At 50.1% G+C, this 19,541-nt stretch overlaps 1 protein-coding gene across 1 annotated transcript in view; it reads right to left on the bottom strand.

Moving 5' to 3' along the window:
• Positions 1-19,541, bottom strand: part of Hmcn2 (hemicentin 2) — a 162,110-nt gene that overhangs the window by 62,221 nt on the left and 80,348 nt on the right. The window contains 15 exon segments of the mRNA XM_057755127.1: positions 142-285; positions 288-422; positions 1,688-1,849; positions 3,557-3,676; positions 3,796-3,892; positions 4,517-4,692; positions 5,196-5,319; positions 6,371-6,528; positions 8,155-8,331; positions 15,147-15,242; positions 15,756-15,852; positions 16,230-16,384; positions 18,101-18,270; positions 18,421-18,529; positions 19,094-19,372. Of these exon segments, the coding sequence (XP_057611110.1) occupies positions 142-285; positions 288-422; positions 1,688-1,849; positions 3,557-3,676; positions 3,796-3,892; positions 4,517-4,692; positions 5,196-5,319; positions 6,371-6,528; positions 8,155-8,331; positions 15,147-15,242; positions 15,756-15,852; positions 16,230-16,384; positions 18,101-18,270; positions 18,421-18,529; positions 19,094-19,372 (2,199 nt within the window).

The following is a 19,541-nucleotide window of genomic DNA, read 5'->3' as shown; positions in this document are numbered from 1 at the left end:
CCAGTGGCAGCCCTCATCAGAGCCCAGACTGAAGAAGCCCCTGGCTGTCTGTGACTTTAGGAGACTGTCTGACCTTACTCTCTCCAGCCCAGCCCAGCCCAGTCCAGCAGCTCACCCTGCCCACAGGCCACCAGTCCTCACCCAGCACAGACAGTGTGAATCTCCTCTCAGCACGCCCAGCTATGTTCTCAGCCACGCAGCTGTAGTCACCGGCGTGGGAGACCTGAGCCTGTTCCACGTGTAGACTGTGGTTCTGATTCTGAAGCCACAGGCCAGGTTCCATCTGACAGGTTGGCCATTCCTCTCCCATGTCACCATTGGCAAGGGTTTCCCTGTGGCATTACAGTCTAAGGTAGTGTTTCCACCCTGGACCACGGAGACAGCTGTGAGCAGCTCCTGAGCGCCAGTGACCTGAGGAGGAACTGAGATGGGGGAGGAAGGTTCTCAGTAGAGTAGCAGGGTGACTGGTGCTGGGGTCTCAGTGGACACAGTCATTTAGGCCTACATTCTTCCTAGCACAAGCTGTGTGACCTTGGCCTATTCACTTCACCTCTCTGAGCCTTTTCATCTCTGTGGCAGAGTGACAGCTGTATCCACCAGTAACCTCTCAGACACACTAGGGACCTGAGTGGGCTGCTCCCTGGGGAATATACTCAGCCATTCCCAGTCTGTGTGATCTCAGTCTCATAGACTGGAGCATCTCTAGTTACCCATGCTGGCCTTGAACTTTTTCCCTTCCACTTTAGCCTCTCAAACAGGGACTATAGTGCCCAGCACCTTTCTGGGATTATTTTCTATCACTTCTGTCATGTCACGTGGCTTAGGCTGGCCTTGAACTCACTCTGGAGTTGACCTCCTAATCTTCTCACTTCCTTTCCCTAGTGTTGGATTTACGTGTTGATAAGCACTCTGTCAACTCAGCAATGTCCCCAGTCTTGACGGATTGACTTTTACAAGGCCAGGATATCTCCTCCCCCTCACCATGTTCTCTCTCTCTCTCTCTCTCTCTCTCTCTCTCTCTCTCTCTCTCTCTCTCTCTCTCTCTCTCTCTTTCTCTCTCTCTCTCTCTCTCTCTGTGTATGTGTGGTGTGCATGTAGCATGTTTGCTTATATAAGGCCACGTGTGTACACATGTGCATGCCTGTGGAAGCCTAAGGTCTGCTTACCAAATCATCCTCAGCTGATGGTTTAGTCACTGAATATTCATCCACTTTATTCACTGAAGCAGTGTCTCTCGGTTAAACCTGGAGCTCACTGATACAGCTAGTCTTACCAGCCACCCCACTCTGGGGACCCCCGTCTCTGCTTTCCAAGGCTAGTACCCAAGTGAGCTGCCTAGCCCACCGTCATTTACATAGACTCTGGGATCCAAGCTACGGCTCAATGCTTGCATGGCAGGCACTTTAACTACCAAGCCAACCCTCCAGTAGGACTCATGTTACCAGTGCGGGCTCTATAGGAACCTCGTGCACACTCATTTCAAACATTTCAACGCATGCTTTCTCCTGCTAGACCACGGAGGCACACAGGGGCCTGCTGTCCCCTCCTGTGTGCACACGCTGGGAGTTGAGGATCTGGACTGGAAGGGCAGGCAAGTGCCCATCTTGCTGCTCCCACCCTTGGGTGATCTAGGCTTCAGCTCTATCCATCCATCACACACATGCTCCCCAGTCCCGGCAGGGCTCACCCAGAACCTCCAGCTGCTGCTCCTGGCTGCTGGTCCCAGCTGTGTTGCTGCATTCACAGACGTATGTCCCCTCCTGGGACGACTTGACCTGTCCCAGGTACAGTAGCCTCCCTACTGCCGACACCTGTCCCAGGCCATCCCTTTCCCCAGGCAGGGGCTGGCCTGGGGCAGTGAGAAAAGAACCTTTCATGAGGAACAGTGGTCCTCCCACCCACCTGCTCCATCCTCTAGGTGTCCCCATGAGTGACATCTCCTCTGGAAAGCCTTCCCTGGATCCTGACATCTTATTGAGTCACCATGCTCCCAACTTGGGACTTCTGAGCGTGACCTGCCCTGTGTCACTGGAGGTAAAGCCAACCCCTCCACAATGGCCTGAGTTCAGTCCCCATCACCCTATGAACCATTTCCCACTATGTCCTTCTGGCTGACGCTGCTGCAACCCTTCTGAACTCTTTTGCTGTTCCAAAGTATGCTTGGCTTGTTTCTGCTCCAGGGCCTTTGCACCTACCACAGCCTCTGCCTGGGTGGCTTCTCCTTGCTCTGCCCTCAGGGTTATCCCTCTTCTTGGGTCAAACATTCCAGCCACACACCTTAAAATTCCAAGCCCTGGTCACACCTGCCTTTTCCCTTTGTTGCCTACTCCCTAAGACCCAGAGTGACTTCCCCACTCTGTCTGCTACCTGACCACCCAGGTAAGGGTAGGGCTTGCTCATTTTGCTATCTTCTCAGGTCCCAGGAAAGACTCTATCTGACCTGCCCTCCATATTTGGGTTAAGGGACCCTCACAGTATTCTGCACTAGGTTCCGGACTTTAAATGCAGCAGCGACCAAAACAACACCCCACGTGGCTCACAGACTGACTGAACATAGCCGTGTGGGGAGGCCCTGGCCAGTCAGGGCTTGGGGAAGGATGCTCCTGGCAGAAGAGACAGGGATTTGGGGCCTGAAGATCACAGGCTAGAAGGGGTCTACAGATGGGGCAAAGCAGAAGGCTGGGGAAAGCAGCACTCTGTAGCCAGCTGGTCCCCCATTGAAAGGCTGGAAACCCATGGCCTCGTTGAGGCACTTGGGTGCTGGGTGGGGGGTGCTGGGTAAAGGCGTGCTGGGTGAGTGAGTGCTGAGTGAGGGGGTGCTGGGTGAGGGGGAGCTGGGTAAGGGGGTGATGGGTGTGGGGTGCTGGGTGAGGGGATGCTGGGTGGGGGTGCTGGGTGAAGGCATGCTGGGTGAGGCATGCTGGGGGAGGGGGTGCTGGGTGAGGGGGAGCTGGGGGAGAGGGTGCTGGGTAAGGGGTACTGGGGGAGGGGGAGTTAGGTAAGGGAGAACTGAGGGAGGGGGATCTGGGGGAGGGGAAGCTGGGGGAGGGGGTGCTGGGTGAAGGGGTGCTAGGTGAGGAGTGCTGGGGGCTTGCTGGGGGAGGGGGTGCTGGGGGAGGGGGTGCTGGGGGAGGGGGTGCTGGGGGAGGGGGTGCTGGGTGAGGGGTGCTGGGTGAAGGATGCTAGGTAAGGGGGTGCTGGGTGAGGGGTGCTGGGTGAGGGGACGCTGGGTGAGGGGGTGCTGGGTGAGGGAGTGCTGGGTGAGGCATGCTGGGTGAGGGGTGCTGGGTGAGGGGATGCTGGGTGAGGGGGTGCTGGGCGAGGGGGTGCTGGGTGAGGGAGTGCTGGGTGAGGCATGCTGGGTGAGGGGGTGCTGGGTGGGGGTGCTGGGTGAGTCATGCTGGGTGAGGGGTGCTGGGTAGGGGGTGGTGGGTGAGGGGTGCTGGGTGAAGGGTGCTAGGTAGGGGGCACTGGGTGAGGGGGTGCTGGATGGAGATGTGCTGGGGAGGAGTGCCAGGGGAGGAGGAGCTGGGTAAGGGCAGGGCAGCCATCCTACCGTCTTTCCTCCATGAGATCTTGGGGAAGGGAATGCCCTGGCAGTCACACGACAATCTGGCAGTCTGCCCCTCGCTCACCGTCAGAGTGTTAGGCTCCTTTGAGGGAAACGCTGGAGGGACTGGTTCAGAGCAGACAGGAGTTGAGGGGGACTGGGATGGGAGGGAGGCCCAGATTAGGTAACCCTTCTTCCTGGGATCTGAAAGCCAGCCCTGGGGGAAGGACCCTGGAGACCCTCACCCCAGACATTCAAGTTGAAGTGCTTCTCAGAGCGGCCGGCCTGGTTCAGGGCCTCACAGGTGTAGCGTCCCGCGTCCCGCACCTTCACTTGGTCCACCTGGCCAGGAGCGAGTCAAGCAGAGGTGGTGTCACCCCTAGATGGGCTGTGTCACCCTCATCATGTCATGTGACCTCATTGAGCCTGATCTCCCCCGTGGAACGTGAAGCGGTGACAGCAGCTCCCTGCCTGTGATACCGAGAGGTTTCTAGAAGTCAGGGTTGCTCCATGTCACCCTTCTGGCTCCTCTACATCAGATCCACAGCCCTGATCTGCCAAGAGGCTGCACACGTGGCGAGCCAGTCCTCCCCCAGCCCTTCATCATTCCCACAGTCCTCAGAAAGTCCAACAGAAGAAAAGGTGGAGAGTGAAGGATGATGGGTAAGGGATCTGCCATCTTGGGGTCAGTCCCGGACCTGGGGGTAATGAGGCTGCACCATGGCTTTGAAGACTGAAGGGAAAGGAGAGGAGATCAAAGGGTGACACTTGGTGGTGGGAATGGTCACATCACAAGGTGGTGGGTGGGGGAATGTTGGGGTCCTGAGGGAGACTCTAAGGGCTCTGTCTCCTGGTGGGTGGTCATTGGTCACACTGAGCTGAACACTGCTCACAGGTATCTGGGACCCCCACAAGCCCTGCCCTGCTCAGTTATTGCCTTCAGCAGCCAGCTGCATAGCTACACACCTCCAACACGGCCTTGTCTGCAGAGAAGCGGATGCCAGGGTGAGGCTCCAGGGGTCTCCCATCCTTCTGCCATCTGAGCTCGGGGGGAGGCACAGCACGGCTCTGGCACTTCAGTGCCACTGACTTATTGACTGTGACAGAGACGTTCAGCTCTTCTCCGAGGATGCTGGGGGGCACTGTGGTGCAGACAGCAGAGGAAACCCTAAGGTGAGTGACAGCACTAACAAGAGGCTGCTGCGGCGGCCTAGCCAATTCCCGCAGCCAGGGGACGAGAGCCACGCCCAGCCTAGTCCTGCCACCTCCGTCCTGTTGTACAGGCTTGGGGCAAGTCCTGACCCCCTCAGTGTGGGAGCCAGAGAGCCCTGGGCTTCCCTCCTCACTCGCCATACATTGCCCCAACCCTGGAGCTTCATGCTTCTTCCCCCAAGCCCTAACCACAGAGCTCCTGGCCGTGCATGGCCACCTGCCTGCCACTTGCTCACCTACAGGGACGCTTATTGCCCCAGGACAGGGCTCTAGTAACTAATGGTGACCACAGGGTCAGGTGGTGGCTCTCATTTCTTCCATCTGCTCCCCTGCCCTGACGAGGCACATGGTTGGGGATGTCCCCCAAGCCCAGCTTCGTGAACCAGCTATCTTATAGTGATGCTCCACCCTCGCCCCCAGGTGGAAGACTCACTGTGAACGTGCAGAAAGGTGTCCCTGCGGTCCTCGCCCACAGCACTCACTGCTATGCAGGAGTAGCTGCCTGCATCAGAAGCGTGGGCGCTGGCCACAGTGAGGACTTGGCCTCCAGGGAAGATCTGTACCCCAAAGGGAAGTCCACATCAAATGCAGCTCCCATTACAGGGCCAGTGCCTGTCCTGAGGCGTGAGCCCTGGTACCACACCCAACCTGAATCCTGTTCCAGACCCCTGGGGTCCTCCAAGGCAGGGGATCCATAGGCTGCACCCCTGAGCCTGAGGACCCTGCTGGCTGGTGGCAGTTTTACCTGTCTCTAGAAGAGCCACCTGGAGCCATTCTGCCCACCCCAGCAGCTGCTTGCCATGAGAAATCAGGAGACCTCAAGAGGCTATGAAATTGAGATGGACCACGTGTATAAAACACATAATCAGAGTTGGTGTGAACATCGAAGTATGAGACGTCTCGTGAGTTGCTTTTTACACTTGTCACGTGACAAAATAAACCTTTTTCTGATATTGGATTTGATAACATCAAAATTGGTTTGTCTATGCCCTGCATGGTATGGCACACATCACTTGGGGAGCAGAGACAGGCAGATTGCTGTGAGTTCAAGGTCAGTCTGGTCTATATTCTACATATAGTTCAGGTTGATCTTGAACTTTTCATGCAGGGGAGAATAACCCTGGTCCTCCAGCTTCTACCTCCTGAGCGCTGTGACTCTAGGTATATACCAGAATGCCTCACTAATGCAATACTGGGGAAGGGAGCCAGGGCCTTGTGCATGCTGGGCAGGGACTCTATCGACTGCTACATCCCCAGCCCTTTTCATTTTTGAGGGAGAAGTGAGACAGACCAATATAGCCAACACTGGCCTGGGTCTCACTGTGTTGATCGGCCTAGCCTTGAAGTCATGGTGATCCTCCTGCCTCAGCCTCCTGAGTGTTGAGGGTTTGGACATGCACCATTAGAGATAGCTCCTTATTCCTCATTTCAGTGTGGCTATAAAACACTCTAGGCTACATATTTGGCCGGCATCAGTGGCATGTAGTGTATCCCAGTGAGCAGGGACTCTGCCTCTCCCTCAGACTAGACTCCCAGGGCCTGACCTCTGCTGCCAGTCCCTAGGGAACACAGCAGGAGGTTGCTCAGGGGCCACCCAGTGCTACTCACCTTGAGGCCAGGGTTCCCTTTGGGGGACACAGGGTTTCCATCCTTCAGCCATATCAGCGTAGGGTTGGGGATGCCAGTGGCATTGCAGGTTAGACGGAAGGGTGTGCCAAGTAGTACTGGGCCTGGCAGGCTGGGTGGCAGGGTGATTCGGGGTGGTACTGCAAAGATGGGTGGCAGGGAAGAGCGGTCAGTGAACCCCACTGCAAGTGACACAGGCTGGTTACCCTCAGGAATGCAGGTCACAGACAAAAGCATGGGTGTAACATCCCAGCCCAGGCAGCCTGGCAGACATGTGTCAACACCAGACGTCTCTACTAATGAGAAATTGAGGCTCAGAGAGGGAAGGTCGCCTGCCCAAGGCTAAGCAACTAGAATGTGGCAGACACCACACTTGAACTCAGGCCTTGGGTCAGCAGAAGTGACTTATCCTGGGGATTGTAGGGAAAGCAAGGGCTGAGGGTCCTCCCGGCTCAGATCTCAGGTGTGACACGGACACCCTAGAAAACCACAGCTAACCACACCTTGAAAACCCCACGGTAGCCAGGAGGCTTTCAGAATAAAAGTTAATCTCTCTCATGGCCCATGAGACTCTAGCGGTCCAGCTCTAGTTGGCTACCAACATTGCCCCATCCCCTCTTAGCTTGTATGCTCCAGGCATGCCCAGTGTTGGGCAGTGTAGGCCTCCATGCATGCCACAGCCATTACCATCTTCACCAGAGCAGTTAGGACTTCCTGTTTGAGATCCTCACAAGATCAGACCTTTTGGGGTTCCCTCGCTGAAGGAGAAGGTGGAGAAGGCTGCTCCTTCCCCTCTAGCTGCACATGGTCTCTGGGGGTCTCGAGAGGATGCTAGGGTGCTATAGGAGGTGGGAGACTGACAGAAGGGGGGTTCTATGCAGCCTTTGAGATGCTGATATGGGACTTTTTCCTAACATTCCTGTTTGGGGTGGAGTCATCCATACTCCTGTGAGAAACCTGTAAGCAAGTCCAATAAACTTATTGGTTTCCCAAGGTGGACTTGGGTGGAACCGTTCCTTTGGTCAGCCATTGGGGCTCTGTGTGGGATGTATTAATATTTGTTCATATGACCCCAGGGAAATTCATTCAGTCTCTCGTGTTTCCTACATCTCTGTAGCTTAGATGGAGGAATGGAACAGTGATGAGATGAGTGGGCACAGGATTGGAGAGATGGATGTTGTATTAATGATGGATGAGCAGATATTTGTATACATAGACAGAAGACTGGATGGCTGGGTAAATGGATGGACTGAAGTTTGGAATACAAGGATAGTTGGATAAATGAATGGGCAATTAACAGTTTATATGAATGAATGAGAGGCTGGCTTGCTGGCTATTGAATGGTAGGTAGATGGATGAATGGATGGATGAGTGGATGGATAGATGGGTAAATGGTTTAGTGGATGTATGGATGGTGGATGGGTAAATGGAAGGATTAATTGGTGGGTGGGTAGATGATAGGTGGATGTATAGGTAAATGGATGGGTACATGGGTGGGTGGATGGTGGGTGAATTGATAGTAAACAGATAAATAGATGGAAAAGTAGATGGCAGATGGGTAGATATATGGGTGAATGGATGGAAGCATAGGTGGGTGGTGGGTGTGTGAGTGGTGGATGGGCAGAAGGATGGATGTATAGGCGGGGGATGAACAGATAAATGCATGGGTAGGTAAGCTGAAAAACAAGTAGACAAGAGACAGGAGGCTAGACAAACGGAAAGAAAACAAGCATTTTGGAAAAGGCCCTATAGTCCTGGCCACTCACCGTTGACCCGTAGGCCATACCGAAGTCCTGCACTGCCTGCCACATTGGTTGCCACACAGCGGTAGCTCCCTGCATCAGAAAGCTGGGCTTGTTCAATATGAAGAACTCTCCCATCAGCTGAAACTGTCACCCCTCTCTGGGTAGAGATAGGCTGGCGTCCCTTGAACCAGGAGACATCTGGGAGAGAAAAGACGTGCAAGCATCCTATCAGATGTTGGCTGTAGGGGCATGCAGAGAAACTTCCAGAGTGAGCACACACTTCTTCCAATGTTAGAGACAGTCATAGTTCTTAGTAAGGGGACCAAGGGCAGAACACAACAGCACAACGGGAGACAAGACCAGCGACTAAGAGGAAGTTCCAGGAAGAGGACTAGTCAGCTAGAGTAAGTGATGTGGGAATCCCCTCTATAAGCTGTGAATACCACTGGTTAATAAAGAAGTTTTTTTGGGCCTGTGATAGGGTAGAGCAGAACTAGGTGGGGAAAACTAAACTGAATGCTGGGAGAAAGGAGGCAGAGTCAGGAAAAGCCATGAAGCCACCACCAAAGACAGACATGGTTGGAACCTTGCTGGCAGACCACGAGCATCATAGTAAAATATAAAATAATGGAAATGGGCTAAATTAAGATGTAAAAGCTAGCCAATAAGAAGTTAGAGCTAATAGGCCAAACAGTGATTTAATTAATACAGTTTCTGTGTGGTTACTTTGGGAGTCTGGGCAGCCCGGAAACAAACAAGCAGCTTTCTTACTACAAATTGGTGCTCCAACTTGTGCTAGCTAAATCCACATAAAACCCGAGAGAGTTTAAAAAGTAATTCTAGGCCAAAAAAAAGAACAGAGTTTAGCACAGTTTCTTGGTAGTCACAATTTTTTTTCCTAGATGGGCTCACGGTGAGCAGGGGTGACACATCTATTTAAGAGAGGTGCAGTAAAAACTGTGTGGCTTCTTCTTTTTTTTTTTTTTTCTTTTAAAAAGTGGTGGTTTCCTGGTTCACAAGCACAAACAGCTCTAACTCTTTCTCGGGAGGTCTGGCTACAGAGCATTTAAATGGGGTCTGTGAGCAGCATGTTACAAACTGCTGAATGGCTCAACATAGAGCCACTGCAAACTTGGAACTGGGGTGGTGCACACAGCTTGCAGAGGCATTGAACATGCCTCCATAATGCTGGACAGGGCAGAGCAAGCAGGCAGCGCCTTCTTGGCCCTAGCCATGCCCACTTAGCATTTAAAAAAATAGCACTTCTGGTCAGAAAAGGATTACAGATATGTAATAAGGACATTTTCAGACATAAAATACCTCTAAATTGGTCACAGTTTGTTTTTAAAAAGTACGTAGGCTTGGAAGAGAGAAGATAAAGAGTATAGAGAGTCATAAAAGGAAGTATATATTTTAGAAAAAAAATAAAACAAAGTCTTTAAAAAGACAGAGTACAGACAGTAATAGACTAAAGTAGTAAAGATAATAAAATAAATATTAAAAAGTAACAGTAAAAAATAATAAGTCGCTTAAAGATAGAAAATACACAGAGAGTCTGGATTATGTATATTATTGTGTTTTCTTTGAATTTTTTGACTGCAGAGAGACATTTGATTCTGGGGATTGCTAATTTAAACCAACATATATACTTTAAATTATCTTGATTTCAAAATATGGGTCTAAGGATTTGTTGCTTTGGAAAAGAGATTCTGCTTTTGTTTCCACAGAGAATAAGAACCTGTGGATTCATTCCAGGCTAATGTGGTTTGATGGACCAAGACCCCTAAAAGGTCACAGTGAACACCCTTAAAAATACTTTACCCAACAAAAAGCGGGAAGTAGTTTGGATAAAACTATGCCTAAATTTTCAAATATTGTTTATAAATGTTTGTTTACATTTAAAGAGGGATATGATATAGAAATACATAATTTGCATTGGTATGGATCTTGGTCTATTGATGTATATTTCTTCTCTTGATTAAGGTATTGTGATTGTGCAGTTCTTTTAAAAATACAATGTATAATTAAAAAATATAGGTTAATAGATAGTCATCTATAATAGTCAAGCTTGTAATCATGTTTGTTAGGTTTTCTAGATATATAGAGATATATTTCAGTTAGATAGGTATTCGTCAAATCTTTCAGAGTCCTTCAGAATATGGCATTTAAAATGTTTTAAGAACTTAAGACTTTTCATGACAGTGAGACACATCTGCTCCTGGAAGCACCACGTTACTTCAAGAGGATGATGGGCACCTGATGGAGGAAGGTAATTGGCTAATAAAGAAACTGCCTTGGCCCATCTGATAGGGCAGAATTTAGATAGGTGGAGTAAACAGAATAGAATGCTGGGAGGAAGAGGAAGTGAGCTCAGATGCAAGGCAGCTCCTCTCAGAGACAGACGCCATGCTCTCCTCTCCAGAGCAGACGCGATGAAGCTCTGACCCAGGATGGACGTAGGCCAGAATCTTCCTGGTAAGCGCTCCTTGGGGTGCTACATACATGAACAGAAATGGGCCAAGCAGTGTTTAAAAGAATAGAGTTTGTGTGTCTTTATTTTGGGGCATAAGCTAGCCAGGCAACCATGAGCCGGGCTGTGGGAAGAGGCCCGCAGCTCCCTACTACAGATGGTGCCCAGACGTGGATGACTGAATCCACTGAAAGCCTGAGAAAGCTTGGGAAAGAATAAAGCATGTTTTCTTGGTAGCAGCAATTTCTTGGTTTTGTTCTGCTTGCTAGAGGCAAGCAAGCGCTCTCATCTAAGAGAGGCTTCCTGACTCAGCTTCAGCTGTGAAACTTTGCAGCTCATTTAAGAGGTCCTGCCACGAAATACTTAAAACGGTGTTGGTGAAAAGCTGAAGGCATGCTTTTCGGTTTTCAGCCGTAGCAGGAAAAAAAGTTGTGCTGTTTTAAAATGCCGGCTTTGTGGGCCATCCTGCCAGGGCAAACTCTGACTCTTTGAGGCAGAAGGTCAGCTACAGAGAGAGCATTTGAGTGTTGTAGCTTGTTTGCTGGCAAGGACCTTGAAACGCCACAGAGTTGTGGTGATAAACATGGCTACAGCTGGTACCTCAGCCATGAGGCTGGAAAGCTAAGGAATGTGCTGGATCCAGCCGTCAAAGCCACGGCTTTCAACCTACTGATATTGCTTGGTAAATTAAAGACTCATGTGGTCAGAAAAAGAGAGAGAGATATACAGTAAAGAGAGATTCAAAGACAAAAGAAAACTTTAAATGATTTACAGTGTGTTTAAAAATATATGCAGGCTGAAAGTTAAAGTTCTTAAAAGTAAAATAAGGAAGAAAGATAGTAGTTGGGTGTGGTAGTACACACCTTTAATCCCCAACACTTGGAAGGCAGAGGGAGATTGACCTCTGAGACTTCAAGGTGTGGTAGCACAGGCCTTTAATCCCACTGCCTGGAAGGCAGAGACAGAAGGATCTCTGAGAGTTCAAGGACAGTCTGGTCTACAGAGTTATTCCAGGACAAATATATACAGAGAATATAAAACAAAAGTAAAAGTAAACAAAATAGAGTTAAAATAAAGCTGCACAAAGATGGAAATTACACAGAGAATCTTGATACTGTATGCTATTATGCTCTCTTTGAATTGTTTGAATGCTGAGGAAGGAGCAACAGATGCTAAAAGATATTTGTTTATAAATGCTGCTGAACTAATCCAAGATAGATATTTTCAAAATACCTTGACTTCAGAATTTGGATCTAAGGATATGATACTTTGGAAAAGAGTTTCTTCTTTTGTTTTCACAGAGGATGAGACTCTTTGGATTGCTTCTTCGATCCCAATATGGTATGATAGACCACGTCCTCCTGAAGGGTTGCTGTGAACACCTTCAAAAAATTACTTTGCTCAACTGCCAACTGAGATGAACCTAGCAGACAGGTTATCCCATAAAAGACCCGAATAACAGCGCCCCCATTCAGCAGGAAGCAGTTTGGAGAGAAATAACTGCGCCCATGTTCCCATATATTGTTCATAAATGTTCTTTTACATTTAAAGAGGGGATGATATAGATGTGAATAATTTGCATTGATATGAATCTTGGTTTACTGATATTAATTTAAGGTCAATTTTATTATATGTATATGTATTTCTGATATTAAGGTATTGTGATTGTGTAGTTCACTTAAAAATGTAATGTATATAGGTTGTTAATGGATAATTATCAATAATAGTCAAGTTTGTAGTCATGTTAGATTTTCTAGATGTGCATGCATATATTTCAGATAGGCATTCATCATATCTTTCAAAGGCTAGAGAATATGGTATTTTAAATGTTTTAATAACTTAGGGTTTTTCATGACAATGAGACACTCTGCTCCTGGCAGCACCAATCTACTTCAAGCAGAAGATGGGCATCGAAGAGGCACCTTATGGAGTTTGATAGCCATTTGGGCAAGAAATTGCTCTTGCCTGGACTGTTGCATAAACTGGACACAGAGAACCCACAGAGAGAGGACTACTGAACTTGCCTAAAGGTGAGATGATCTTTCGGGGTTCCTGATTCATGAAGGAGTCTGCGAGACATTCTGCAGGACACAGCAGATAGTGACTGAACTGACTTTGAAATTTCCTGCTTCATGGAAATGTGTGCTGGAAACTATGGGCCTTTAGGCCGAAGATGGATGCCCCAACAGAGAAACTTTGGGTGACTGTCAAGGCAGCGAGATGTCTCTGTCATTTCTAGAGTTTAGAAGTTGCTTATTTCTTGTTTGCTTAGGTAATATTATATCCTTCTGGAGTCTTTGGTAGAGTTGAAGAATAGTTATAGTTTTCTTTAGTTATGATAAAGATAAAATAGATGTAAATATTGTAACTGTAATTCTTACTTGATAACTGTTTTGCTATATGTAATTTTGCTATGTTAGAGCCTTTCCTTTTTGTTTAAACAGAAAAAGGGGAAATGATGGAGGAAGGTAATTGGCTAATAAAGAAACTGCCTTGGCCCATCTGATAGGGCAGAATTTAGATAGGTGGAGTAAACAGAATAGAATGCTGGGAGGAAGAGGAAGTGAGCTCAGATGCAAGGCAGCTCCTCTCAGAGACAGACGCCATGCTCTCCTCTCCAGAGCAGACGCGATGAAGCTCTGACCCAGGATGGACGTAGGCCAGAATCTTCCTGGTAAGCGCTCCTTGGGGTGCTACATACATGAACAGAAATGGGCCAAGCAGTGTTTAAAAGAATAGAGTTTGTGTGTCTTTATTTTGGGGCATAAGCTAGCCAGGCAACCATGAGCCGGGCTGTGGGAAGAGGCCCGCAGCTCCCTACTACAGGCACCAAAGAGGCTCCTTATGGATTTTGCTAGTCATCTGGGCAAGAAACTGCTCTTGCCTGGACTGCTTGATGTTATGCTATGTGAACTTGACATGCAGGACCCATGACTGCTGAACTTCCCTAAAGGTGAGATGGTACTTTGGGGTTCCTACTTCAGAATGTCTGCCATACACTCTGCAAGACACAGAAAAAAGTGACTGACAAACTGCTAATATAGGTGGAACTGTCTTTGAAATTCCTTGCTTTGTGGAAAAGTCTTGGATATTACGGGTCTGTAGGCTGAAGATGGATGCTCCAAAGATACAAAAGAACTTTGGGTGGCTATCCAGGTAGTGAGATGTCTCTGTCAATTCTAGAGTTTTGGAACTTGTTTACAATGTGCTTCCTGTTTACTTAGGTAATATTACATTCTTCTGGAGTCTTTGATGGAGTTGAAGAATAGATAATTATAACTTTCCTTAGTTATGATAAAAGATAAAGTAGATATAAATATTCTAACTATAATTCTTGCTTGATACCCATTTTGTAATATGTAATTTTACTATGTTAAAGTTAAAGCCTTCCTTTTTATTTAAACAGAAAAGGGGTGGTGATATGTGATTACCCTCTGTATGCTGTGAATACCATTGGTTAATAAAGAGGCTGTTTTGGGCCTGTGATAGGGTAGAGCAGAGCTAGGTTGGCGGGGGGGCAAACTAAACTTAATGCTGGGAAAAAGAAGGTGGAGTCAGTGAGACGCCAGGAGCCACCACCAGAGACAGACATGGCTGGAACCTTGCTGGTAGGCCACGAGCCTCATGTAAAATATAAAATAATGGAAATGGGTTAAGTAAAGATGTAAAAGCTAGCCAATCAGAAGTTAGAGCTAATAGGCCAAGCAGTGATTTAATTAATACAGATTCTGTGTGGTTATTTTGGGAGTCTGGGCGGCCAGAAAAAGAACAAGCAGCTTTCTTACTACAAGTAAGGGAGAACCAAAGCCAGCCAAGACCTCTCCTCTTTCCCATAGCCACCCTCACCTAGGAGAACAAAGAACAGTGGTTCTCAACCTTCCTAAAGCTGCCACCCTTTAGGACAGCTCCTCATGTTGTGGTGATGCTAACCATACAATTATTTTCATTGCTACTTCATAACCATAACTTTGCTACTGTTATGAATCATAATGTAAATATCTGATATGCAGGATACCGGATATGTGATGGACCCACAAAGACGTTGTAACCCTCAGGTTGAGAACCCCTGGCATAGAAGGCAAGTACCCTCAACAGCAGCCTCAAAGGTAAGGATGGATCACTGTACCTTGGGCTTTCTTACCTCCAGTCAGGGCCCACTATATCTACCCAGGGGCTCCACAGGAGATAAGTACTTCCTGGGCTCACAAACGCAAAGCAAGTGACTGTACCTAGCTCATGAGGGTACAGGAAATGGGCCTCCCTCCTGGCACACAGATAAGTCCCACCCTAGCCTGGATGTGGGCACTCGTATGATTCACCCAAGTGCCTGGTTCTTTTCTTCCATATGGTTTGGGAGGAACAGCTGGAGGGGATACTATTCTTCATCTGAAGCTTGTACCAGTCCAGGGATGCTAGACTCTCTGAACAGAACTCATACAGGTTTGTTCCTGACCTGCATACAAAGCTCTGGGCACTTGCAGCCCCTTCCACAGGGGATTAGGACTGGCTAGAGCGGACTTCTGGCCAAAGGGAGGGGTCTTACCTGGAGGGGGCACACCTGAAGCCAGGCATTCCAAGGTCACTGAGGCATTTTCCAGAACTGCCTTGTTGACTGGACCAGGCTCAATGTTAGGGGGCACTAGGGGGTTACAAGGAGAAACCACTCTTACAGGGTGTGGGCTCTGGGCAGCCCCAATCCCATTCTTTTGTCTTTTCTCACTTCTCCTAAAGAGTTCTGATGACAAGCTCACATCCATGGACCAAGGAGATTGTCCTTATAAAAGCCCCAAACCAGAGCAAGGGCTGCCCCCAACCCTTAGCCCCATGGAGGAGCCAAAGCTGGCACAGTAGAAGTTGGAACCTCAGGCAGTCCTAGAGTAGCCCAGCGGGGCTTGTCCATGCTGCCAGGGACACATATGAGCTCCCAAACACAAATCCAGCCAGCAAGGGAGCCATTAATGTGGGCAAGGTGACCACTGAAAACACTTCAGGGTCCACCAGCTATGACCACTGCTTTGTCTTGGCACTGTCTACCCTTTGCAAGGTTAAGCACACAGCTGTGAATCTAAAACTTTCACTCCTGGTACCAAGGTCCCTTGAGGTGTCACCAGTGACCCCAGGCTTTGGACCCCAATCAAGCTGTAGCTCTCACCCAGAACCCTTAGTGTTACATTCTTCTTGCTCTCCCCTGCCAGGTTGGTGGCCGCACACGTGTAGACACCTTCATCTCTCAGGTCTGCCTTCTCAATCTGGGGGAGAAAGGTCTGGGATGAGAGGAAGCCATAGGGTTTAGGACCAGGCCCCAGTCAGAAAGAGGGTAGGATGTGAGAATAGCCCCCGCAGGCAAGTGTAAGCCTTGCAAGGGAGCCGTGGGCCCCGCACCCACATTCCCAGGCTCCTCTCAATTTCCATTATATCACCTCTGTCTTTTTCCTCTAGTAGCTAAGCTTCCAGGGCCTGGACTGGGCTAAGGGACCCCTCTATTCCCCAGGCATAGCACCCACGGGCTATTCAGTGTGTATATGCCAAGGGGCTCTGATGTCCACCGTCTGCAAAGGCAGCTCAGGGGCTCCAGGTCCTCTGTGGAGTTGCTCTTTGACAGCCAGTCCTGGGTCTCTAACTGTACCTGAAGTCTGCCTCCTGAGGTTGCCATGGCCACACCATCCTTCCACCAGCGGAGGCTCGGGGTAGGCACTCCGGTACCGACACACTGGAGGGTCACAGGCTGCAGGAAAGGGGCTGTGAGGTTCTCACCACCCATGATGTGCACTGAGGGGAGCTCTGGGCAGGAAAGATGGAGAAAGCTCGAGTCAAGCTCAAGAGTTCTGTGATGGGCACCCAGTAGTTTCTTAAATGGCTACAAGGGAAGGTGTAGCTTCGAAGGCCTAGCCAAAGGAATGGCCTCTAGAATCCCTGTTCCCCAAACACCTGGGTAAGGGAAGGGGCTCTCCACAGAAAGCCAACATAACAGTGCTTTCCCTTTGCAAGTTCTTCCAATCCATGCATCCACAGGTCCATCTACACATCCATCCATGCATCCATCCATGCATCCATCCATACATCCATGCAACCATCCACCCACCCATTCATCCAACCACATATCCACCCATCCACCTACCCCCCCACATCCATCTATCCACACTCCATCCATCCATCCATCCATCCATCCATACATCCATACATCCATACATCCTCACATCCATCCATCCACCCATCCATCCATCCATTCATCCACACATCCTCACATTCATCTATCCACGCACCCTCCACCCATCCACCCATCCATCCATCCATCCATCCATCCATCCATCCATCCATCCACACACATCCATCCACACACTATCCATCCATTCACCCACCCATCCATCCTCACATCCATCTATCCACGCACCCTCCATCCATCCACCCACCCACCCATCCATCCATCCACACACATCCATCTATCCACACACCATCCATCTATCCACACACATCCATCTATTCACACACATCAATCTATCCACATACATCCATCTATCCACACACCATCCATCCATTCATCCATCCATCCATCCATCCATCCATCCATCCATCCATCCATCCATCTATCCACATACATCCATCTATCCACACACCATCCATCTATCCACACACATCCATCTATCCACGCACCCTCCATCTATCCATCCACACACATCCATCTATCCACACACATCCATTTATCCACGCACCATCCATCCATCCATCCATCCATCCATCCACACACATCCATCTATCCACACACATCCATCTATCCACATACCATCCATCCATCCACCCATCCATTCATTCATCTTACCACACATCCATTGATACATCCATCCATCCATCTTGCCGACCACCTAACATAACTGCCTATCCGTACATCCAATCAGCCATCCATCCAGTTATCCATTCTATGCACCTATCCACCTATCGTGTGTGTCCACAAGAGTGTTTAGTCCATTCTATGACCAAAACAGCTGTAGGCCCCACATAAAAAAAATAAAGGAGACCACCATGCTGCCCTTTTGGAGGTCCCAGAGCCATAGAGCTGGCATGGAGAGGGACAGTTAAGTCACTCCAGAGAAGTGGAGTGGTCGGCAGTAGCCACGAGAGACTGAACAGTGAGGCCCAAACATGTGGTAGAATCAAGAAGGCTTCCTGGAGGGAAGGGCAGACCTGAAAGACAAGGAGGAGCTAGGCAGACTCTGAGGCAGGACAGTGACACTTATTAAAGATTTAAATAAAGTTAGATGTGCCCAGCCGGATGAGAGTGGAGGCCGGAGGCTGGGAAGTCCCCAGACAGCTAGACAGCAAGTGTGATAGGCAGCTGAGACAAGCCTCTCCCACCCACGTCTTTGGAAGTCCAGCCTAGAAGTCTACACAGAGGAGACAGGACCCATGCCATTCCCAGTCTGCCATGGCCTCCAGCTCTACCACCCCCACCGTCTCAGGTCGCCCACTGCCTCAGAGTCCCCACTCCAGGGACCCGCTCACCATGCACAGAGACCTCCACCTCGGCCCCAGATGTCCCTGCCTCATTGGTGGCCTGGCAGGCAAAGAGGCCTGAGTGAGCCTGCTCCACACGGCTGATGTGCAATATAGTCCCCTGGGAGACCAGCTGCACTCCAGCCAGATCCTCGGCTGGGCGGCCATTCTGCAGCCACCTGATGGATGGAGAGGGGGTCAAGTCACCTTGCGGCCTCCCTCCCATGGGTTCATGACCGTGTTTACGCCCCTGAATGGCTTCCCTGTCACCCTCCCTTCACCACAGCCCACATTTTGCCTGTCCCCACCCCGGCCAGTTTCACACATACTGGATGGTAGGCACTGGAGAACCTGATGCCTGGCACGGAAGATCCAAAGACTGACCCACGACGGCAGTCACCTGACCCTTGCCTTCAGCCACCAGCAGCTGTGGAGGCACTGTGGGCAGGACACGCTGTTGAATGGCTGCAGCTCATCCTGGCCTTAAGTTCTGCCAAGGCCCCAGTGCCTTTTAGTTCCCCTCAAATGCTCCCCAGGAGACCTTCCAGGAACAGTAAAGATAAGAGGGGCCTCTATGGCCTCCCCAGAGACCGTTTATTTCATGTCTGTCCTCAGTGGCCTGGAGTCCTGTCTACCTTGTAGTCTGCTCTCTGTCTTTTGTCCACAGAGTCATGTCTGGGAAGGAGGAACTGAGTGTCTGCAGAGCAGGACTCTCACCCACTCCCAGCTTCAGGTCTCACAGGCCCTGGACCATGCCCATTCTGTGGACAGAAGACGGAGCGTCATCCTTCCCGGAGAGGCCAGTCCTGGGCCGTGGGTAAGTGTGAAGATCAGGACCCCGAAGCTCAACCTTGTCTCTCCCACCACGTGTTCCCAGGTCTCATTGTCCACCACCCATGGCACACAGAAAGAGGGTACATACGACTTCCCTGCCACCCTCCACCTCCTCTGGGACTAAGCATGGAGTGGGCGTGGGAGGAGACCTCTTCGCAGCTGGCTCACCCTGAACCTCCACGGAGTACTGCAGTACAGCCTCTCCGGCAGGGCTGCTGGCCACACAGCTGTAGAGACCACTGGATGCCTCGCCTGGGTTTTCCAGCTGCAGGGCACCGCCTGCCTCCAGCCATGTTCCGTTGCTGTCCATCACTGGCAGCCCTTCGTGCTGCCAGGAGATGGTAGGGGGTGGATGGCCTCTGCTCACACACTCCAGTGCCACGGGCCTCCCAGCCATGGCCTGCACCAGGTATGGCCCTCCATCAGCACCCTCGATGGTAGGTGAAACTGTGGAAGAGACAGGGCCGTCTCGAGGATCAACAGTTACAGCCAGGCTCCCCAGCCTCCTCCTATTGGCTGGACACAGTTTCTTCTACCCATGCTCTCTCAGACCCTCACTGGAAGAGTCTCATCTCTCAGGCCCTGAGTCCCCTCCACAGCCCTTGTTTGTATCTCT

The sequence above is a fragment of the Chionomys nivalis genome, chromosome 22 (assembly GCF_950005125.1).
Source record: "Chionomys nivalis chromosome 22, mChiNiv1.1, whole genome shotgun sequence".
NCBI classification, from domain to species: Eukaryota; Metazoa; Chordata; class Mammalia; order Rodentia; family Cricetidae; genus Chionomys; species Chionomys nivalis.
This window is presented reverse-complemented; position numbering and strand designations above follow the sequence as displayed.